General features: G+C 28.8%; 2 protein-coding genes across 4 annotated transcripts in view; both read right to left on the bottom strand.

Annotated features, from left to right (window-relative positions):
- LOC129958113 (sialic acid synthase-like) overlaps positions 1 to 8264 on the bottom strand; it is a 53822-nt gene extending 45558 nt beyond the window's left edge. Inside the window, exons 1-2 of one of the 2 annotated variants that reach the window (XM_056070303.1) lie at positions 8075 to 8264; positions 137 to 226 (exon numbers count right to left, since the gene is read on the bottom strand). In XM_056070303.1, the coding sequence (XP_055926278.1) occupies positions 137 to 226; positions 8075 to 8077 (93 nt within the window). In that variant the 5' untranslated portion in view covers positions 8078 to 8264. The remainder of the gene's footprint in view (positions 1 to 136; positions 227 to 8074) is intronic. The other variant, XM_056070304.1, reaches the window with a different exon arrangement.
- The window catches only part of LOC129958114 (sialic acid synthase-like), a 121637-nt gene that overhangs the window by 34407 nt on the left and 63941 nt on the right, over positions 1 to 23289 (bottom strand). The window contains exon 8 of one of the 2 annotated variants that reach the window (XM_056070305.1): positions 12846 to 13263. The exons of the other annotated variant lie outside the window; for it this stretch is intronic. Coding sequence (XP_055926280.1) covers positions 13078 to 13263 — 186 coding nt within the window. The 3' untranslated portion in view covers positions 12846 to 13077. Of the gene's footprint in view, positions 1 to 12845; positions 13264 to 23289 lie in introns of those variants that run through there. 2 annotated transcript variants of the gene reach the window in all.

Genomic DNA, 23289 nt, shown 5'->3' with positions numbered 1-23289 from the left:
ACTTTTTACTAGTCTTTTGGAATAACCATTCCAATATTTCAATGCACAACAGTACCCATTGTCGGAATAAAAAGGAGCTAAAAAAAGTAATTAAGCGTTATCTAAGCGTGTTGTGACACCCCTGGATCAATCTCACCTCGGATTCCTCCCTTTTGTCGGTTTTCTTTCTTGATACATCCGGTAAAGAAAGCTTCTTGACTTCCTTTCGATTTAATGTATTCAATGTCTGGGAAAATAAAATAAAAAATATATGTGGGGTTTTTTTTTTTTGCAATTCACAAGAAAATTAAGCACTTTTTATGGAACATTTTTTCAAAACCAAGCACTTCTAAGATGCTTACAAATGGTTTTCAAATTTAAGCACTTTTCATGACGTTACACATCATGTCATGAATTCTTTAAGTTGGGATTAGTCAAAATAATAACATACTTACTTTTCTTATTTAAAATCAATTAATGAAATGGATTAAACAAAAGTGGTTAAAAGAATTTCGATCTTCCGAGACTAAAATCTTGTTCTTGTAAAATCTTTCTTTAAATATTGAATCGAGTAAATCTTGAAAGTTCTAGCAAAATGAATACTGAATAGACTGAGTTCTATTTAATACAGTTTCTAAGAAACTGTAAAACATGCTGCAATATAAAGCAGAAATGATTTATTGCCTACCCAAAACTATAAAAATACTGTATATCTTGCTTAAAAAATATGCTATAGATTAGCTTTTAGAAATATACATTCACTAAATTCATGTAGAATCTAAAAATATAGTGAGAAACGTTCCACAAAAATAATAATAAAGCAGTGAATAATAATTATCTTCTTTGAACTGCATTGCTTAATAAAAATTACTCATTGTAATTTAATAATAAAGTAGTACACAATTAACATCACACCATACTTATGGCCTTAAAATCAATATCATTTTTGTCAGATACCTTACTTCCAGGAACTTCTACAAATTTGAAGATAAGAACCCCATAATACTAACACTATTCTTTTTGCTGAAATAAAATAACTTTCAACTAAATTTGCCATTAACGATTCTTGTTTCATTACTAGTGAAAATCTGGCCATCATCAAGATTTTAACTTTGGAACTACTGCATCGATCAAAATGATTAGTCAATATCTGGTAGAATCTATATCTATGTGGGTCTCTGGTAGTTCTAACGTTAAATGATATCTTGAAAAGCTTTTAATATAAACCTTTATACAAAAACTTTCAGATCAATGGTAACTTTTTGAAATTAAACATCAATCTTTCTTCTAAATTTCTTTCATACTGAATAAAGCATATTATTGTAAAATCATTGTGGTATTTGTTTTGTTATGATTAAGTGATTAAAACTTTAACTCTTTACTTTCCCGGAGAGGGACAGAAAGGATGAGGCGCTGAAGAAATGATGCTGAAAATTGGCATTTTACCTCAGTCACAAGTGATAAACCCAACAGAATACGTGCAAATACTGTTAAAATATTGCAACTTCTTAAAGGTGTTGAAGATGTTCATTTTGATCAAATTTTTCAACACTTTAATTAATGTATTACATAACAATTTTTCAAAATTTATTGAAAGTTAATAAAGGCGTTATGATTTTTTGATTCCGGCATTTCAATAATCCTTCGTGATTATATATTATCCCTGAAAATAACAAAAAATTTTGCTCTTACTTACCCCAGATGTATGGAAATATTTATCTCATTCAATAAATTTACCTTTTGACATCCCAGCAAATTTTACAGGCAAATGCATTTAATTTTGTATTCCAAAAATGAGTGTAAGAAAAACAATTTACTCAATGATACTTTCCGTTAAAAGGGGTCGTCAAATAGTTTTATTTTTCAAACTTTTTATTTTCCAACTTTTTATTTTACCTTCAGAGAAACCAAATTATTTTTTTATATATTTAGGTAACTTTTATAAAATTTTGCAATTGGAAGTCTATATCTAACTGCAATCCTGTCTAAGCTTATAGATTATTTCAAAATAAATAATAAAATTCTTTCAGAAGTTACTGAATGGTAAAGAAGAAAGAAAATTATATTTGGATTTAAGAAACTGCTAAAATTACAACAAATTTTAAAATCTGGTAACATAAATTACTGATTCCTTATTTTACCAATATATTATTTTGTGAAATATAAAGAGTAAAATTCTTTCTTTATTTAAGAGCAATCAGCTAATTTTTAAAAAGCTCCTAAACCCTCAGTCAACATTAAGATTTCTTAAGACTATGAACATAGGAGATTTCTGATTTGTATGAGTTTTTATTAGTCTTCTTAAAAATGAAAAGTATATTTCCAAAACAAAAGTTAATAGAACAGACTGATCTACCTTTAAAAAATTAAGGGGGAAAAAGAGAATCATAAAAACTTCATGTCAACTAAAATTTCTGATATTATGTTCAAAACTAAAATTTATACTATGCATGTGAAAAGGAAACATAAAGTGAACATGTAAAGAACAAGGATTCTATATAAATAAAAATATAGAAATTTAATGCTATACAGTTCAATGATAAACATTTGGGGCATACCCTTGGAAAAAATGAGGAATAAGTCAAGGACTATTGCAAAAAAATGATGATATTTTAACTATCAAATGTAATAAAAAAAATAAAAAAAATGTAATGCAAATTTTATGGACATGAAAAACATTCTTTATTACTAAACAAACTTTGTAAATATGTTATTAAAAAGAATGAAAAACATTTAGTAAATTTTGATGATTATATCAAAAAAAAAAAATTATAAGCATAATTATCAGTTCCATCAGGGGCCAGAGACTAGGCAAATTGCCAGGAAGATATTTAAAAAATAAATACAAAATTTAAGCGAATGTTTTTACTGTGGTAAAATAAAACATTTCAAGAGAAGCAGTCAGTTTTCTAAAAAAAAAAAAAAATGAACAAAATTCCAAACAAGCCATTATTACAAAAAAAAAAAAAAAAAAAAAAAAGGAATAATGAGACTGTTGGTTTAAAGAAACTTGATGGTAAATGGACCACTTCACTTCTTAACACATATGGAATGATAAATATATTTATAATTTTAAAGGAAATTAAACTAAGCCATAAATTATAATTTGGAAAAAATTTATTTATTACATTTTAAAGTAATGGATATTACATTTTAAGGTACTGGGATGTTACAAACATGTTGAAGTTAAATGGCATACTGCAGTGTTAAATAATATTTTATTTATCACCATACTTTGAAAGGGATCTTTTTTTTTTTTTTTTAAATAGGAGTAGAACCATTGATACTAGATAATATATTTGATTCAGTCAATGAATTTAGAAAAAGAAAACCTACAAATATTTAAAAACTTGATTAGCTTATACTTCTATGTTTTTCAGAAACCGACATCAGAATTAAAAAAATAAATAAATAAATAAGTAATTTTTTTGCTAGCAAGTTTTTTAATTGAAAATTTACTGCTGTTAAAAAATAAAATATAATTACTTTATTATGTAAATTGTAGTCTATTTACTTTGTCACAACGCATTTTCATAAAGTAGAGGGAGAAAAAAATTGAAAAATATTAGTTCAACTCAAAATTCATCAGATCTAAAGATAATAAATACAACATCATTGAAAAAAAATTAAAATGCTTGTTCATGATAACACATTTATAGCAGTTAAAATTTCTTTTCCCAAATATCAAGCTATCTAAATACTAAATTTTATATTTATTACTTATACTTAAATAAAGCAGATGATTTTTTTTCTTCCACTTTTAAATCTATAGATGTTATATCACAAACAGTAGGATCTTATTCTGCATGTAAAATAAAATTGCCATCAATGTCAATCTTACATTCTGAATTTTCACAAGAAATCATATCGTAAAATAAAACGGAGAAAGCATATGATTCAAAGGAAGCCAAATTTTTATATTGGAAGGGAAAGATAGTTTTCTCAAAAAAATATCAGTAAAAAGTAATTTTCAACTTAGAAAAAGTTTCATTACTTATTTGCTACGATGTTTGATGATCTCAATGCAATATACATGCACCCATTAAAAAATATAATTCATTTTTTTTCAGATTCTATATATTTTATTACTAAAAGTTTTAGAAACCTTACTTTGGAGGAAATGATTATATTTCAAGATGTAAACAATAAAACTATCACTGAAAAATTTATTATTTTTATACAATATATATTTCATAAAACTAATAAAAAATATTTTTTTAATTTTTTACCATTAATTATAGTATTATTTATTTTAAACAGAAAGTTTAAATTACTGCCACACTGGCAATAGTTTGTCAATCGAATCAGAAAGTAATAATCAACATGATATTGTTTCTCACGTGAGCAATAATTTTCAATAAGCTTTATTTCTGAATATTATTACATCACTATCCATAAGTGAAATTTTAAATGTATATATAATAATCAATTCATTCTAACAATTTACAAAATTCAGAAAACTCAATATTATGGAGAAAATGTATGCTTATATGGCATATATCAGGAGGATTGTGGCAATTTAATTTTGTAATTCATTAAACATCTAACACAAATACAAAAGCATGTAATGTTACAATATAGCACAGGAAAATCAGCAGGTAGAAAATATGATTAGTTACCTTTTCATTTCACAGTGCAGTTTATATAAACTGATTTCAAAGTAATAACAAGCAGCAGCAATATGTAGTAAAAAAAGTGATAGGCAATAAATTCAGTAGAATTAAACAAAATGCAGAAAAGAAAACGATGAAACTTAAATATTAAACTTGGATATACAAACCAGCAAAGCAAAGTTTCATATAAAAAATTGTAACAATATTTGCATTTGTAACTGAATGACAAATATAAGTCATTAACTTAAAATAATATATAGACATCACTAGTAGTTTTCAAACTGTTAAAAGAAAATTCAAAATGATATATATTTTTAATTTTTCTCCAGAGAAAAAGAAATCCATGTAAATAATTAATTTATTTAAAATTTTTAGCTAGGACTAAAACTTTGTGGGTACCTTTTAATCCTCAGGCTCCTGAAGGCAAGGAGAATTGCTTACTATTGGAAGACTAAAATAGACTCACCCATCTTTTCCTATCACTGAGGGTGATAGGAAATTCACAGGTGTCACTAACTGACTGATTGTGGTTGAATATCAACAGGAGCTATTTTGCTTTAAGCAGAGAAGGAAAATACATGGAAAAAGAAAATAACCACGATTTTTTCAATTATCACACAATACTAAGGGTTTATAATTTTCTTTTTAATGTAACTTTTCCAAAATATGTTCAAACCATCTATTTAATTATAAAATATCCCAGAGCACTGCAGTCAGGAAATTAACTTTTCCATAGATGCAATTTGTTTGATGTTTTATAAACACTTCTAATTGTAATTATATCTTTAGTTCAGTGCATAAATTTTAAAATTGAAACAAATAAATTTTTATTACTTGCAAATAGAAAACATCCACAACCCTAATATTTATGCATAATAGACATTAATAAGTTATCTTTATTGAATAATAAACCCAATTAAGGCACAAGAAAAATGATTATATATTTTAAAATGTTAAGGTAAAATATTTTAAAACATTTTTTCAAGATTTTCTGTTAGGCTAATAATAATAAAAAAATGTTATTGATCTTTTCACTAATAATGATTTTCTTTACTGTTTATTTTAACCATTCAAATTTTAATGAATGGTTCCAGAAACTTTAAATTTTTGAAGAAGTTTAGAAAACTTTCTAACATTAATTTTTAATTCTATGTCTCAAAGGCTATATTTAAACTTTCAAATCATAACATTGTTTCTAGAAATGAAATTATATTCTATATGTGCTTTGTTAATATGACTTCTAATCACTTGAAATTAAAACTTATTATCTTCTATTTTACATATTTCAGTCTAAACTTTGTGGAGAATTGAAGTTAAGAGAAAAGACATTTAATAAAAAAAAACTTACTGAATAGTCTTAACTTGAAATTTAGTATCACAGAAACTATAAATCATTTTTGTTATAAAATTTGCAACAATGAAATCATTCATGTATAAAACTGAAATTTATTTATTAATCGATCATTGAGTTACAAAAATATTAAAACTGCTCATTGTACTATGAATTGAAAAATGCATGGAATTTTACGATTCTACAATGCTACTAACACATTTTAAATAGATTATCAGTTTTTATTCTTAAAATTTGGTTCTTGAAATAAAGCCCAATCATCCATAAAAATTATTAATTCCTGAGTAAAACAATTATTATTAATATTTTTAATTTCTTGAAATAAAAATTAACTTAGCTTACAGCATGCATTACTGCTACCAATAACATATGTCTTGAATATAAAATTTTTGCCAAAACAAACTTTAGTAGACTAAATTCTCAAAAATCCCATTTAATGTGCAATATACTTATTCTTTAATATTTTTCTCACAATCAATAGAAATCATGATTAATAGAAAACTTTTTTAAAATAATATTTTGTTTTATAGTATTATTTCTATTTCTAATTTTAAAAGTTAACTTTTATTCACATTCATAATTTTTCTATCATCATCACTATCAAATCTGAATAGCTGACAATCACAACCCCAAGACTTCCATTATGATAACTTGATTTCCAACAAGCATTCCTTGTTTACAGTAGATACTGGGCATCGAGTATAGAAGTTATCTGGTCTTGGTAAGTCAGATTAGTCGCGAGAGGATTAACACATTAAGCATCATGTCGATCACTGCTAGTTGATGCTGAACTTTCCGTTTGGACCATGTCAGTCACTGGTGACTGTATATATAATTGTCCTTCAAATTGATTAAACATTGATAACTTAAAATATGCATATCAAATAATTATATTCTCTTAATGAATTTTAATATAGCAACTAAAAATTAATAAACTTTATTGCAACTTTATATAGATCTTTGGTTATCAGCATATTAAAGAAGTCAGATATAGCAATTTAGATAAAAGGGATGCCAAAATATGCAAATTTCAAAGGAGCTCTGTTTTCTCTCATTAACTTCCACATTTGATATTTTTTATTAGTTGCAATTTAATACTTACATAGTTTTTTAAGTAATAAATATTGTGAAAATTAAAAAACAAAACATACAGTTACACATAAACTTCTAATTTATTGCAATCTTCAAATTTATCAAGAGAATTGGTTTCAGTGAAATACGTATAAAAATTTAAATTTAATTTAGTTTTAAACAAACAAAAAACTATTTTAATATACATTTCATATACTCAAATGCAAATTTTGCCAAAGCTTAATGATCTGCGAGTCAATATATACAAAAATATTAATTTAAAAATAATAAATATCAAAAACTCACCACCAGTGGGGAAATGATGCTGTATGCAATATCTTTAAGTAGAATAGGACATGAAGTCATTGATTTAAAATGTATTTAATCATTTGTGAAACATGTTACAAAGCATGCCAATATGGGGTCCACCATTTTTTGAAAGCAAGTTAAATTGCTTTACTGCATTCTCAACAGCAGCTCTTAGCATATCAGAAGGAATGTTACACACATGTCAGTGTATTGCATTTTTCATTTCTGCCAAACTGTTTAGATGATCCCCATATACAGTGCTTTTGAGATAACACACATAGAACATGCTTTTCAGCAAGTTTCAGAAAGATTAAACACATTTTAAACCGCTGTCTTCATGTCCTATTCTGCTTAAGAATATTGATATAGTGCCATTTCACAACTGGTGAGTTTCTGAACTTTTTTTTTTTTTTTCCTTGGCAGAAAAGAAATTCAATCTCCCTCTTTTAAATTATTGCCATGTTTGATAACATTTAGTACAGTAGTTTTCCTTTTATGGCTATTTGAAAATATATCTTTAATTACAAACATGGTGTATGTGTATATATTACGAATTGATGAAGTTTGGAAAAGGATGCTTGTTATAAATTTTGTGTGGAGAATGATTTAATTGCTTCTTTCTTTCCTTTTGATTATGTACTGCTCCTGTTACAAACACGGTCCTTATATTCAATGACCTAGAGAAGCCACTAGGATCCTAATCTAGGATATTTATTTTTAAGATAAAATATAAATCAATGTATTTACGTACCATTCTTAAAGCTCTGTCACACTTCTTTTCTTCAGATTATTCAGAAATTCTTATAAGCTTTCGAAATTTTTACTTTACTCATTCTATTTCCAAAGCACAAAATAGTTTGACAAGAGTTTTCCGAGACGCTTGCATAACAAAGAAACCAGCTGTTATTTTACCGGTGTTCCCAGATGATAATTTGAGTGAGATACAAGTAGAAGAATGTAGAGCGGCAAATACATAAGCCATTGCCACCGGTTTGGCTAATATTTCACAGTCAGTTATATGATGAATTGTCTTTTTCCCCCCATAATCTTGTAAAAAGTCTGCGATGACTTTTCCGAAATGGCTCGATAAATTTTTAAGTGTCAAGAGGCACGATAAAATATCAGAAAAAAGGAAGGTTTTCTTACGTGGGGTAGTTATTTCGTTGATCGTTCGACAGAAGATCGTGCATCACAGTAAATACAGAATTATAATGATGTATTCTTATGTCAAGAAAATTTCTTTTGAGTGGATATACCTGCGATAAGTGTGATAGAATATGGTTTTGAAGATTCTGTTGCGATAATAAAGTAAAATTTTCGCACACTTATAAAATAAAATTCCGCCTTTTTGAATATTTCAGTAGCAACACAATATTCCATAATATTTGGGAAATATTAAACCATATTGTGAATACTAAGGAATGCCGAATACCTTATAAATAATATTGAACAATATTCAAAAGATAATGAAATTTTCAAAAGCACTGAAAACATACAGTAAAATTCTGGCGAATAATATTAGTTACTGTTTAGTAAGGTTATGATAACATTACAGTAGCTTGTGTATTATCAATACGATGTAATAAGTGATATTTTAATTTTGAGCTTTTGCTTTAGATGATCCGACAACATGGATATAATTTTTTATATCGCGTTTTTTTATTATTTATTTATTTAAAGTAAAATACATTAATGTTAGGAAACGAAAGACAAGGGAATTAAAATAATTAAAGTCAAAATAATTAATTGCGCATAAAAAAATTGTTTTTAAAATTTTTTCTTCCAACTTTTACTATAAATAGGCTACGCTCACATTATTATTTCAAACAAATTATCAAAAATTTTGCAGTGCAGCTCAAGTTTTACGGAAAATTTTATTTTATCTTTTTTTAATGTTAGCATTTTAATTTTCATAATACAAAAAACGGTAAATATTTTGGAAAAAATAATAATATTTTTTCCACATACAATTAAACCTTGTTTAATAAGCACTTCGCATTACAAGTATGAGTGATTTGCATAACGAGAAAAATAAAATGTAAAAAAGAGGACTCACTTAATGAGCCATGTACCGCAGAACGAATGGCGAGGAGACATCGTGAGGTCACATGCTAGAATGACTTATATCAATCTTTGTATAGTGCTTGTTTGAAGAGAACTCTTGTATCTACATCATCCTACCTTCTATCCTCATTACCTTCATATGACAGTCGCTATGAGCGTTGAAAATTCACTTAACGATAATGCTGTGTCTCATCTTCGCTGAATTTTGAAGCGTGGCCAAAGACAAAGGTTGTTACCAATTTTCTTGTTTAAAAAAGCATGCATTATATATTCATTTAAGCATTTCTTTTTTTCTTTTTAATTTTTTTTTTCTCGGAAAGGAACGCATTGTTATATTTTACACTGATTCCTATGGAAAAAGTTTCTCGCTTAAAGAGCGTTTCGCATTACGAGTAAGATTCGGGAACGAATCATGCTTGTATTTAACAGCTATTACATTTGAATCTAATTTCCATAATTTATTCTAATAGTAAATCTTAGTTACAAGCGAAATCGCTTCATTTTTTACTTCAAATGGCATTCGGAACTCGAAATTTTAAAATAGTTTGTAAATTAAAAGAACAATCCAAAATTGGTTGTAAAATTACAAGATCCCTTATAGGGAAAAACAATTGTTTAAACTATTCGACATTTCCGTTTGAAGGTTTCCTTTGTTTAGTAGATAAGATAACGCTCAATCACCAAACGGTACCGAGTTGAAACCTGGAGCCCAATATTGGTGAACACAGCAGTCATTTTACAGTTTCAATAATAATATCGCATTATCCAATAGTGTTATTCAAAAATTGCAAACTATTTTTGAATTTAAGAAAACAATTGATAGTAAAAAGAAATTCTAGGCGTTGAAAAATAGATATAAAAATAGATTCAGTTTATCTCAAAAAGAATATATAATTTTTTTTCGAAAAGTATTATGTCTTTGTGTAATATCGTTAAAATTCCATTGTCAAAAGGCGAGGATAAATATTTTGATTCGAGTAACAAATTTTTAAATGTTACTGAATTTCAAATTTTAATAAGTGAATCTTTTTACCTAATCAAGCAAACTCGTGCTGACATATCTTTTGCTGCTACTTATTTATCAAAATTTTGTCAAAAGTCAGAGCACAGACATTTAAATGAGGCTAAGAGAATGGTTATGTACTTTAATGACACTATGGAAAAAATCACCTCATAGCAATAAATTTGCAAGCTTTAAACGTCAGTGCAGATGCTAACTAGGGAGATGGTAAAAATGGGAAACCTTTTTCCAGTTCTGTTTTAATGATAAGAAATTCATTAGTTACTTGGAAGTGCAATAAACAAAGATCTGTTTATCAACTTGTGCAACAAAGATTGCTCAGAACGTCTTATAAGCACGAAATATTTTGAAATAGGTTTTTTTTTTTAAAGATGTGTTATTTATTCCAATATCAAGTCAACTATCAGCTGAATTGCTCAAAAGCTTCATCCAAGACTAGACATATGAAATTAAAACTTATTTCTGTTAAAGATTAATTTCAACTGGTGAGATGCATATAGTTTTTGTATCAAATAATTTCCGATTTTTTTTAAACCAAAGTCTGGTAAGAAAAATTAAAGATTTGTTCTTATAAAGTTGAGTTATTGTAATTTCTAAACTTGTATCGTTTGCACGAGGGTTGATGGATGCAAGCACAGACCCAGTTTATGGAAATACAGTCTAGCTGATTGGCTCTATTGTTTCGCTCGCTTGTATTTAACTCTTTTTCTCGGCGAAACAATAGGTCATCTGCAAGTTGAGTTTCTAGCACTATATGTGAACTGAAACTGTGTTTGTGCGTTTGCCTAAGTGGCACACTATGTTTTTAATAAATGTTCCACAAAATACAAAAATTGCCTTTTATTAGATGATAGATGGCACATTTACAGGATATTCAGTAATAATAAATTCAGACATGTAATAGCCTTGAAATGGAAAAAGCTGAACTTCAGAAAATTTGGAATTTGTCAAGCATAAATGTTGAAAGGTGAAATATGTATGTTATTTCCACAATTTCCACAATAAAAAAAATACAAAAAGTACTTGACATATATAAAAAAATTGAAGAATTATCACATCAATCAAAATGAGATGGCATGAGCGGTTCATCTAGTGCAATTGCATTCTTCAGGCGTTTACCAAGAAGATCGTCAAAACAAAGAGGCTCATAGCCCTTTCTCGTAGAAATTTTAATAGCCATATGCTCCTCAGAAATACATGTTCCTCTAGCAATTGATCCTGTTGCAACAATAGTTTTCGTTTCCTGGAAAAGAAAATCAAAATACAAAATCAGCCTAAAAATAATAAAAGCATTTAATAAATTATTATGCACTAATGAAATTACATATCCACCATACTTTTGAATCCAATCATCCAATAGTGTTATTAAAAAATTCCAAACTATTTTTGAATTTAAGAAAAACAACTGATAATAAAAAGAAATTCCAGGAGTTAGAAAGCATAGATATAAAAATGGTTTTAGTTTATCTCAAATAGAATATATAATTTTTTTTCGAAAAGTATTATGTCTTTGTGTAATATTGTTAAAATTCCATTGTCAAAAGATGAGGATAAATATTTTTATTCGAGCAACAAATTTTTAAATGTTACTGAATTTCAAATTTTAATAAGTGAATCTTTCTACCTAACTAAGCTAACTCGTCCTGACATATCTTTTGCTGCTACTTATTTATCAAAATTTTGTCAAAAGTCAGAACACAGACATTTAAATGAGGCTAAGAGAATGGTCATGTACTTTAATGACACTATGGAGAAAATCCCCTCATAGCAATAAATTTGCAAGCTTTAAACGTCAGTGCAGATACTAACTATGGAGATGGTAAAAATGGGAAATCTTTTTTCTAGTACTGTTTTAATGATAAGAAATTCATTAGTTACTTGGAAGTGTAATAAACAAAGATCTGCTTATCATCTTGTGTAACAGAGATTGCTCAGAACGTGTTATATGCACGAAATATTTTGAATTAGTTTTTTTTTAGATGTGTTATTTATTTCGATAGCAAGTCAACTTTCAGTTGAATGCTGCAAAAGCTTCATCCAAGACTAGACATATGAATTTAAAAATTCATTCTGTTAAAGATTAAATTTCAAGTGGTCAGATGCATGCAGTTTTCCTATCAAATAATTTCCATTTTTTTTTAAAACCAAAGTCTGGTACTCACGAAAAATTAAAGATTTGTTCTTATAAAATTGAGTTATTGTAATTTCTAAACTTCTATCGTCTGCGCGAGGGTTGATGAATGCATGCACAGACACAGTTATGGAAATATAGTATAGCTGATTGGCTCTATTGTTTCACTCGCTTGTATTTAACTCTTTCTTGGCGAAACAATAGGTCAACTGCAAGTTCAATTCGTAACTTAGTATATGTGAACTGAAACAATGTTTGGCCGTTTGCCTAAGTGGCACACTATGTTTTTAATAAATTTTCTACAAAATAGAAAAAATGCCTTTTATTAGATGATGGATAGCACATTTACAGGATATTCAGTGATAATAAATTCAGACATGTAATAGGCTTGAAATGGGAGAAACAACTTAAAAAAAAATGGATTTTGCCAAGCATAAATGCTGAAATGTGAAATAAGTGTGATTATTTCTACAATGAAATGAATTAAAAAAAATACAAAAAGTTCTTGATATATATAAAAAACTGAAGAATTATAACATCAATGAAAATCAGATGACATGAGTGGTACATCTCGTTTAACTGCCTTCTTCAGCCGTCTACCAATAAGTTCGCAAAAACGAAGAGGGTGAAATTCCTTTTCCACAGAAGATTTAACATCCAAGTCCTCCGCAGAAATATATATTCCCTTAGCAAGGAATCTTTTTGCAACAATAGTTTTCCCTAGCTAGAAAAGGAAATGAAAATACAAAATTAGCCTACAAGTAATAAAAGATTTAATGAATTATTATGTAATAATGAAATTAGATATCCAGCATAAATTTGTATAGTTTCATGTAATAATTATAATATTTTGATGAAAGTAATGGGGCATTGACAGAAAATCTAATACCATTATTAGGAAATTCTCCGGCAAGAAGTTAAACAAATTGCACTTTGAATGAAATCGCACAGCATGGCAAATTTTTTTATAAAACAGATTCCTCTGTAGATAAATTACCCATTACGCCAAATTTTCTATAAGACTGGTTCATTCAACTGTGACTTTTAAACCATATTGTACAAATGTCTATTAAAACTATATTATTCAGTAAAAATACTGCAACATTTTCATTTCAATGAAATATAAAACTAGTAAATTTTAAGAGCATAGAAGGAAGATTAAATGAGAAGCTACAAGTAAAATGCTGCTTCTTAGTGACCAATGTAATAAGATGCACATAATCTGACATTTGTGTTCTTCTGGACATTCAATATACTTTTGGCCAATATCGATACCGCGTTTTACAGTATTGCCAATTCATAAGGCGAACTAGATATCTGGCATGTGCGATAGTCTGTTTCGCATTCACCTTAGTGAAACATGTTCATGCAAATAATTAATATTTAAAAAAATATATCGCGGTTTTAAAACAGACTAAAAATAATAAAATAATTTTTCTTGGCTCCATACAGATTGTCCTGAAAATTTATGAATTAAAAAAATTTTTAAATCACAAATTTTCACGACAATCTGTCCGTGACTAGAAGAAATTCTTTTAAGCTTTTGAGTGAATAATTTTGAGTTATATAATTTTTTTGTTTAAATAATTATTTTTTGCTTTTCTGTCTTCTGTGTGTGAAATTACAGTCAATTTTTAATTAATTACCCGATGAATTATCGATTTGGAATGGCGCCATTTGTCAATAATCAAAGTTTTTAATCTATTACAAAATTTCTACCGAACCAACAGATGAGAAAGCGAATCAATATTGCATTAAAAATCCAGTTCTGAACTATGTTTAAAATTTCAAATCTATAGCTCAATAGGAAGTTAATTTAAAATCGATTGCAAAATTTGCACTGAACAGACAAATAGGCAGAGCAGAAAGCTAGGTAATAAAAACACGTTAACATTTTTATTTTATTTAATATTTGTAGGCTCAGAGTTCCCAACATAAATACTCGATACTTTTATAACACACCAGCTTTCATAATTTACAAACACAATTAAACAACATGTGTTTCTTTAGTGCTTCAAAAGCGTTGGTACAAAATTTGACAGCTAATAAAATATAGTAAAATACTCTCACTATATGATCAAAAGTATCCAGATCTTCGGATGCGAAGGAATCAACAAGAACGACCAGAAATTCATCCTCATCAATTTCGTTTCAGTTAATGATTTGAAATTTTCCAGAATATTTTTCTGTTGTTGTGCAATATACATGCATTTTCAAAGATATAAAGGAATTATTAACTAGATCGGCCATTTTCATAAAGGGGTCTGAGTGCAAAAAAAAAGATTTTGAATGTCGTAAAATAATTTCAAAAATACAAATAAAAGGACTCAAACTTCAAACAAATTTGATGAAAAACGCATTTATTTAAATATGTTTATTTTATGTTGGATGACTTTTGAAGAACAGGATGCATTTGCATGCTTGTGGTGCGGTCATATTGTAAACCTGTAGTACGTAGCATAGTATTTGGAAAAGTCTAACAACTTATTCCATTTTAAACCGAACACAAGTCTCCAAATGAGATACAGCCTACCTTCAAACATGCCTCCATTTTTTCCTTACTGTATGGTATCAAAAAAGTTTCCCACATCCCCATTATGGTAATAATTCAGCATGCTCAATCCAAAGTATGTGAAAAAAGTGTCGTAGTAGGTTGACAATTATCGCCGAAGCGAGTCATCAAGGTCAGCAAAACTGACCATTTCTGAATGTTGTCGAAGCGGGAGGGGATTTAGACTAATTAAAAGCATTTTCGGAGATCTTTATGCTTCCCTTATCCTGCAGATGTGATTATTCCCAATATGAAGGGCGATTATCTTTTGATACAAAAAAGTCTGCTGACAAGTTTTTGGAATATTCCTGAAGGAATATATGTCATTCCTGTAAAAGAAAACTGTGAAGCTTCTGTTACTAAAGTGGATTGTTGTGATGTACTTCGAATTCGTTCTAATTCATTCCACAAGTATTCTATAGTATTGAAATAAGGAACCTGTGCAGATTCCTCTACATCCATTCAGTAAACTAGCTCTGCATAGCTTGTATTTTGTGGATTATGCACAATCATATTAAAATACAAATTCACTCTCTCCAAACTGTTTGCCATCACTGAATTGTCCAAATAATATGTTTTCAACTTCACCAGTTCTTAATGGAGAACAAGAAATCCAAACAATATGAAACAAGTTCTATGCTACTATCCTCCCATCACCGGAATTTACAATACTTATTATTATTAGCACACTTCCATTTATGTTTCAGTGTGATAGTGTTCTGTTCAAAAAAATAATAATAATAATAATAAGTATACAGAGCTGTTTGCTGACATGAAAGCAGAGAATCGAATTAGCCTGTTCAGAGCTCTTATTTCAATCCCATGGAATACCTATTTAAAGACCTGGAATGTTGAATTAAACCACACCCTCTCCCCCACATTAGTAACACAGCTTACCTATTGTCTTCACAAGAATGGAATGCAATCTTAGCAGAGACATTCCATAAACTAGAAAATAACCTTCCTCATAGAGTAGCAATCTTCCATGCAGCAACAGAAGATCCCATTTCATATTAACAGTGGATGCACTTGCAGGATAAACAAAACTTTTAATTATATAGTGTAAGTTGTGTTGCATAATGATATAATTCTAATGTTTATGTAAATAATGTGATTAACGTAAACATATTTTTTTAATTCTATAGTATAACTGACTGTAAGTCATACAGGGTACATAGTGAGACAATGCTGAAGAAATTAAGCATCTCTGCAAATGCATGCGCACACAAATCCACACATTTTCTAAACATAGGATATTTTATGTTTTATAATAATGCTTAGTTTTTACTGAAAAATTTAAATACATAGAAGGTGTCTCAAAAAGGGGACAAGTTTTTATTTCTCTAAATAATGCGTCTGGACAATTCCTACTTCGAATTACAAAGCTTCATTAAATAAAATGGGCAAATGTATGAAAACACTGTTGTCCGTGGAGGTTGATAAAAAAATTAATTATTCTACGCCCCCCCCCCCCCACAAGTAAAAGTGTTAATTTGTAAAATGGTTCTCATTCAGATTTGTCACTCATATGTAGAAAAAAAATCGGTGTTTTTTTCTTGTATGCGATAGTTACAATAGCAATATAGTCCTACATAATTCTTACCAGAAAAAAAAATTAGGGGAAAGTAGGAAACAATTCAACATTACCTGAAATAATAGAATAGTAAATGAATATTTATATAGAAGAAATTTTCTTCTTCTTTGTTATTGCCGATGTTGAAAGACAAATTCCCATGTTAAGAAGGAAAAAAAAAAAAAAAAAAAAGATATAGAACATGCCGTCTAAATTAAGGATTCGGGTAAAATAAAAATAAAAAAATAACATTCTTGACTCAAACCATTTCATGATTACTTAACAACAGCAAAAATATTATAAAGGATTTTTTTTTTTTTCCAAATTCATATATTTGAACATCAGTCCGGTAGCCAACAGTTTTTTCTTTTGCAACAATCTAAATTGCAAAGCTGTTTTGCGTTTGTTGGGCGTTCTAGTTTTCTTTTGAATTTCTTCTGCTTTTCTAAATCTTCATAATACCTAACATAAGCTAATTTTGCATTCCGTAACAAATTTCTTACGATCGGAAAACTTCAGACACCTCTATAAAAGTTCATGGCATTATACTCAGACCTTAGTCCAATAAAAAAAAATCTTCTCCCAGAGTTTCAATAAGCGTATCCTTGTTGAAATTAAATCCACTTTCTACAGCCGCAATGCCATGTGACTATACGAGAATTATTTTTACGACTTCCCAAAAATCAGAAATTCTTCGGACCTTGAGACATCACATTAAAAATCATTTAAACGAGTTTCTTCATTAAACGAAGCAAGCTGTTCTTTATACTCCCTTTTTATTTTATTTTTTTCGCAATGAAATTTGAAATTGGATCTTTGTACGTTTCGAACGCGCAGTGGAAATTTGTGCTTTGGAATAAAGAAGTTGAAGCAAATCAACCATTCGCTCTTCACATAATACTGCAATGCTTTTCAATAAATGTGGATTTTAACAAGATGCAGCTATTAAAACAGCACAATTTTTGGACATGCAGTCAAATATATTTTTTTCAGTGTTCTTCACAATATAAAACACTCTATAGAGTTTTTTTTTTAAAAAATTTCAGTTTCAGTACTCCAGCAGTATTTAAATAGTTGTTGTCACTATTCCAATATCAGTGGGGTTTTTTTCCCTTCTTTTTTTCTTAGTCTTGAAAATTGGGCTGATTTATACAGAAGAAATGCGGAGTGAGTAGAAAAGAAATCGTTTTCCTCGGTTTAATAGTCACGAATAGTGGTACTCATTTATGGCAACGAACTTTTATTCTTGCAATGTTTAAAGAGAGCAAGAATGGAGCATTTTTTAGATGAAGATAAACTAATAAACTTAAACCTTGTACTTTTCCAATTTTTAAGAAAAATATCAAATTTCCTGCATTTTATGTTTTATAGATGGTTTATAAATTCAATGTGTTTTCACGATTTTCGCGAAGCCGTGATAACCCTGTTTATTCTGATACAAATTTTTACATTACTGTCTATAAAAATTACAGATATGTTTATTTTTAAATTTAGAGGGACTAATCACAAAGTAAGATGCATGCCTTTATCTCACAAATGCAGATATATATAATAAAGAAAAATTATCGTAAGTAAATATCTGTCTAATAGTATATCTTTCAATCATCACGATTTTCGCGAAGCCGTGATAACCCTGTTTATTCTGATACAAATTTTTACATTACTGTCTATAAAAATTACAGATATGTTTATTTTTAAATTTAGAGGGACTAATCACAAAGTAAGATGCATGCATTTATCTCACAAATGCAGATATATATAATAAAGAAAAATTATCGTACGTAAATATCTGTCTAATAGTATATCTTTCAATCATCACGATTTTCGCGAAGCCGTGATAACCCTGTTTATTCTGATACAAATTTTTACATTACTGTCTATAAAAATTACAGATATGTTTATTTTTAAATTTAGAGGGACTAATCACAAAGTAAGATGCATGCATTTATCTCACAAATGCAGATATATATAATAAAGAAAAATTATCGTACGTAAATATCTGTCTAATAGTATATCTTTCAATCATCATAATTTCAAAGAAATTTGCCAATTTACTTGAATATGAGAAATCATCATCTCCTATGAGTCATATTCAAAGAAACTGAAGATTGCAGCATTACTTTTTGGCGTAGAGTTTCAGCCGTTCTGGCCAAATTAGAGCAAAATTTACTACTAATTAACGTGTTTGTCAAAAAATATTTATAAATGACTTTTTCGTCATTGTTTATAGTCGATAATGCATCTAAAATAGTAAAAAAATTATGAAAAATCTAATTTTTAAAAATTTTTATATCCAACGTAGACGGTCACCTTAAGCTATCCCACAGAAGTACCAGAATGTCAAGCAAGAAAATAAAATTCTTTACCCACACTTGCAGGCTTTTTGAAAGAATGATATATTTCAGTAACAGGAACATTTGAATATGCTGATGATATATTCTATATGTAATTTTAAAGGAAGTGGGGAGGATAAAGCGTTATAAATATAAAGCAGAAATTGATATTTTGGTTTATTTTTTAAAATTACCTTCATGCCAGCATATGAGAAGTCAGTCCAGAACTCAACATGCCAAAACTGACAGTATAAAGATTAGTTTAATGTAATAACTGGCATCCATACAGCATTTGTGGAGTTTGGAATAACCCTGCGATCTGGAAATTTACAATTGGGCCCTACCTTAGTAAAAGTCAAACTCGTCTTTTTTCAGAAATGACATTTGCAAACTAGAATGTTGCGGTAATCAAGATGGAAATATTAATCTTCAAAATCATCACATTTGAAGTGTAAAAATCTGTTCGTACAAGAAGTTCATCAACAGATATAATTTTCTATAAATGCTTGGTGTGGAATTTTTTTAAATTCTTTAGTTGGTTGTGTTTTGTGTTGTTCTCAAACAATATATTGCTTTAAAATGTAGACTTGAGTTTCCTTTATTTATTTTATTAGTTCCCGGGAACAATTTTCTTGAAATTTATGTTCCGAGTTTAAAATAGAAAAGCTATAAGTAACTAAATGGCTGTGTCCCAGTTATTTTCATTAACACTTTGTAAATGAAATGGATATTATAAGCAAACCTTTGTCGTCAAATTACAAAGAGTTGTTAGGAAGCATGAAAATGCTTTAGCAGTATTTAGAGTTTTTGAAAGATCAATGGCAGAGCGAAAACTGCAACGAAGAATATATTATAGGTATTCTGATTCTAAAACTATTGCGATAGTGAAAGATATTAGGAAGAAAACCGCAATCCTAAACTGAGAATGTATAAAAGAGCATATACAAAATTTACAAAAAAAATACACATATTTTTTACAAAATTAAATGAATACCTAAAGGAAAAGTTAAATTGCACAGTAAAATTATAGGCAAGAAATTACTATTCGATTTTGATCCGCAAAATTATGCTGAACGTCTTGAAAGGATGCAATATATTGTAAATGCAGTCCCCCCCCCTTTGTTGTTGCTGCGATCAAACTCCATATACCAGAGCAAGACAACTGGTGAAAAAACAGTAAACATAATAACATTTTTCAAAACAATTTATAGGGCCTTTCTATTCAGCTATAAAAACAAAAACCAATTTATTCACCATTTTACCAATTTATTTCACCAAATGTTACGAATGCTTATATGGTCGTACAAAACAATAATGAAAATTTTAACAACCTTTAATAGATTTTTACCCAAAGAAGCTTTAGCTTAACAGAAAAAATTAATGAGTAAATATCCCAGAATTATTATTTATTTAATGAAGTAAGGATGTGTAATCTATTCTCAAGTTTATTCCGATACAAATATTTACATTTCTATCTATAAAAATTACAGATATGTTTATTTTTAAATTTAGAGGGACTAATCACAAAGTTAGATGAATGCATTTATCTCAGAAATGCATATATATATATATATATATATATATATATATATATATATATATATATATATACAGTCAGTCACAAAAGTCTACATACACCCGCTAATGTTCGCAGATCTAGCACTTTACTCATATTTTTGAATATACAACTTTATTTTCGTTAACATCTTGGGTAATATCTCATATCTAGCAAAAAAAATTATGAGCAAATTCGTTAAAATATAACAAAAATTAACAACATATTAAATTATATAGTCACAAAAGTCTACATACAGAGACAGAACAATACAAACTTTTAGAATTAAATGCCAAAAAATGTAACACTAATACTTTGTAGGACCTCCCTTTGAAGTAACAACTGCCTGAATTCGGTTTGGCATCGACATAACCAGATTTTTTATCGTCTCAGGTGTAATTTGAGACCATGCAAGCTCTATTGCCTTCTTTAGGGTTTCCTTGCTTGTTTCCGATTGCTCCTGAACTCTCCTATCAACTTCCTCCCAAAGGTGATCGATGGGATTAAGGTTTGGGGACTGTGACGGCGAATGGAGCTGTTTAGGCGTTTTATAGAGTAGCCATTCCTTAACAATCTTAGCTGTATGTTTTGGGTCGTTGCCCTGCTGGAAGACAAAGTTGTTCCGAAGTCCCAATTTTCGAACCGATGGAAGTAGATTGCCTTGCAAAATCTTCAAGTATTCAAATCGATTCATTATGCCATCGATAAACACTAAATTGCCCACCCCAGCGGCCACCATTGCTCCCCAAACCATAACACTGCCTCCACCGTGTTTCACAGTTGGAGTCAAATTCTCGGGATTCATTTCTGTTTTTTTTTTTTTTTTTCCCCCTCCAGATTTTTTTCGCGGCCATCACTCCCAAACACGTTGAACTTACTCTCGTCTGTAAAAACAACTGTTTTCCAAAAATTAAAATCTTGGTCAATATGAGCAGAAGAAAATCAAGTCTATTTTGTTTGTTAGTAGATGAAATGAACGGCTTTCGTCTAGAAACTCTACCATTGTAGCCGGCTGATCGAAAAATTCTATGAACAGTTTCTGGATGCACTTTCTTTCTACTAGCTGTTGCAATTTGATTCGCTAATTTTGGAGCACTAATTTTCGGATTTTTCTTCACTTTTCTTACTATGGTTCTTGCATCACGATCATTAAGTTTCCTTGGACGACCACATCGATATTTGTTAAGCACATTTCCACGCATAACATAATTTCTGTAAATTGTTTGAACAGTTGACCGACTTTTTTTTTACAATTTTTGCAATTTCTGCATAAGATTTCTTTTCACATTTCATTCTTACTATCATATTTCGAAGTTCTAAAGATGTTTCCTTTCCCTGACTCATTTTGTTGAAGTTACAATGTCAAAAAATCTCGGGAAATGAAGATTAGAATAGATAACGAAACATGTAATCTCAAACTAAGACAATCTTCCAAAATAACTTCGTATGCAAATTTTTTTCCGTCCGCCAATCAGGTGTATGCAGACTTTTGCGACTTGATAATTACTATACAAATCACAACATTACCTAGAAATTATTATTTCATATTATTTTTATTTTGGAAAACAAATTTTTTAGAGAAAACTGAAGGAGTGATATGATTTTTAAAATTGAAATTTAATTGCTTTTTGAGAAACCTTTATTTTGATCAGTGTATGTAGCCTTTTGTGACTGACTGTATATATATATATATATATATATATAAAGAAAAATTATCGTACGTAAATATTTGTCTAATAGTATATCTTTCAATCATCATGATTTCAAAGAAATTTGCCAATTTACTTGAATTTGAGAAATCATCATCTCTTATAAGTCATATTCAAAGAAATTTAAGATTGCAGCATTACCATTTGGCGTAGAATGTCAGCCGTTCTGATCAAATTTCAATAAAATTTACTACTAATTAACTTGTTTGTGAAAAAATATTTATAAATGACTTTTTCGTCATTGTTTATAGTGGAAAATGCATCTAAAAATAATAAAAAAATAACAAAAATTTTGTTCCCAACGTAGCCGGGCACCTTAAGCTATCCCACAGAAGTACTGGAATGTCAAGCAAGAAAATTAAAATTCTTCACTCACACTCGCAGGCCTTTTGAAAGAATGACATATTTCAGTAACAAGGAACGTTTGAATATGCTGACGATTTATTTTGTATGTAATCGTAATGCTGGCCTAATTAGAGAGAATACAAACGTCGTTTTCTGAACTACCGATGTTTTTACAAAAAGGTTTAGTGATTATAAACATCAGGATCCTAACTTTAATGGAAGCGGATAGGATGAAGCGTTATAAATATAAAGCAGAAATTGATATTTTGGTTTATTTTTTTAAATTACCTTCATACTAGCATATGCGAAGTCAGTCCAGAACTCAACATGCCAAAACTGACAGTATAAAGATTAGTTTAATGTAATAACTGGCATCCATACAGCATTTGTGGAGTTTGGAATAACCCTGCGATCTGGAAATTTACAATTGGGCCCTACCTTAGTAAAAGTCAAACTCGTCTTTTCTCAGAAATGACATTTGCAAACTAGAATGTTGCGGTAATCAAGATGGAAATATTAATCTTCAAAATCATCACATTTGAAGTGTAAAAATCTGTTCGTACAAGAAGTTCATCAACAGATATAATTTTCTATAAATGCCTGGTGTGGAATTTTTTAAAATTCTTTAGTTGGTTGCGTTTTGTGTTGTTCTCAAACAATATATTGCTTTAAATGTAGACTTGA

This window comes from Argiope bruennichi, chromosome X1 (assembly GCF_947563725.1).
Source record: "Argiope bruennichi chromosome X1, qqArgBrue1.1, whole genome shotgun sequence".
Lineage (NCBI taxonomy): Eukaryota > Metazoa > Arthropoda > Arachnida > Araneae > Araneidae > Argiope > Argiope bruennichi.
Note: the sequence above shows the minus strand (reverse complement) of the source record. Positions and strands in the feature narration are given on the sequence as shown.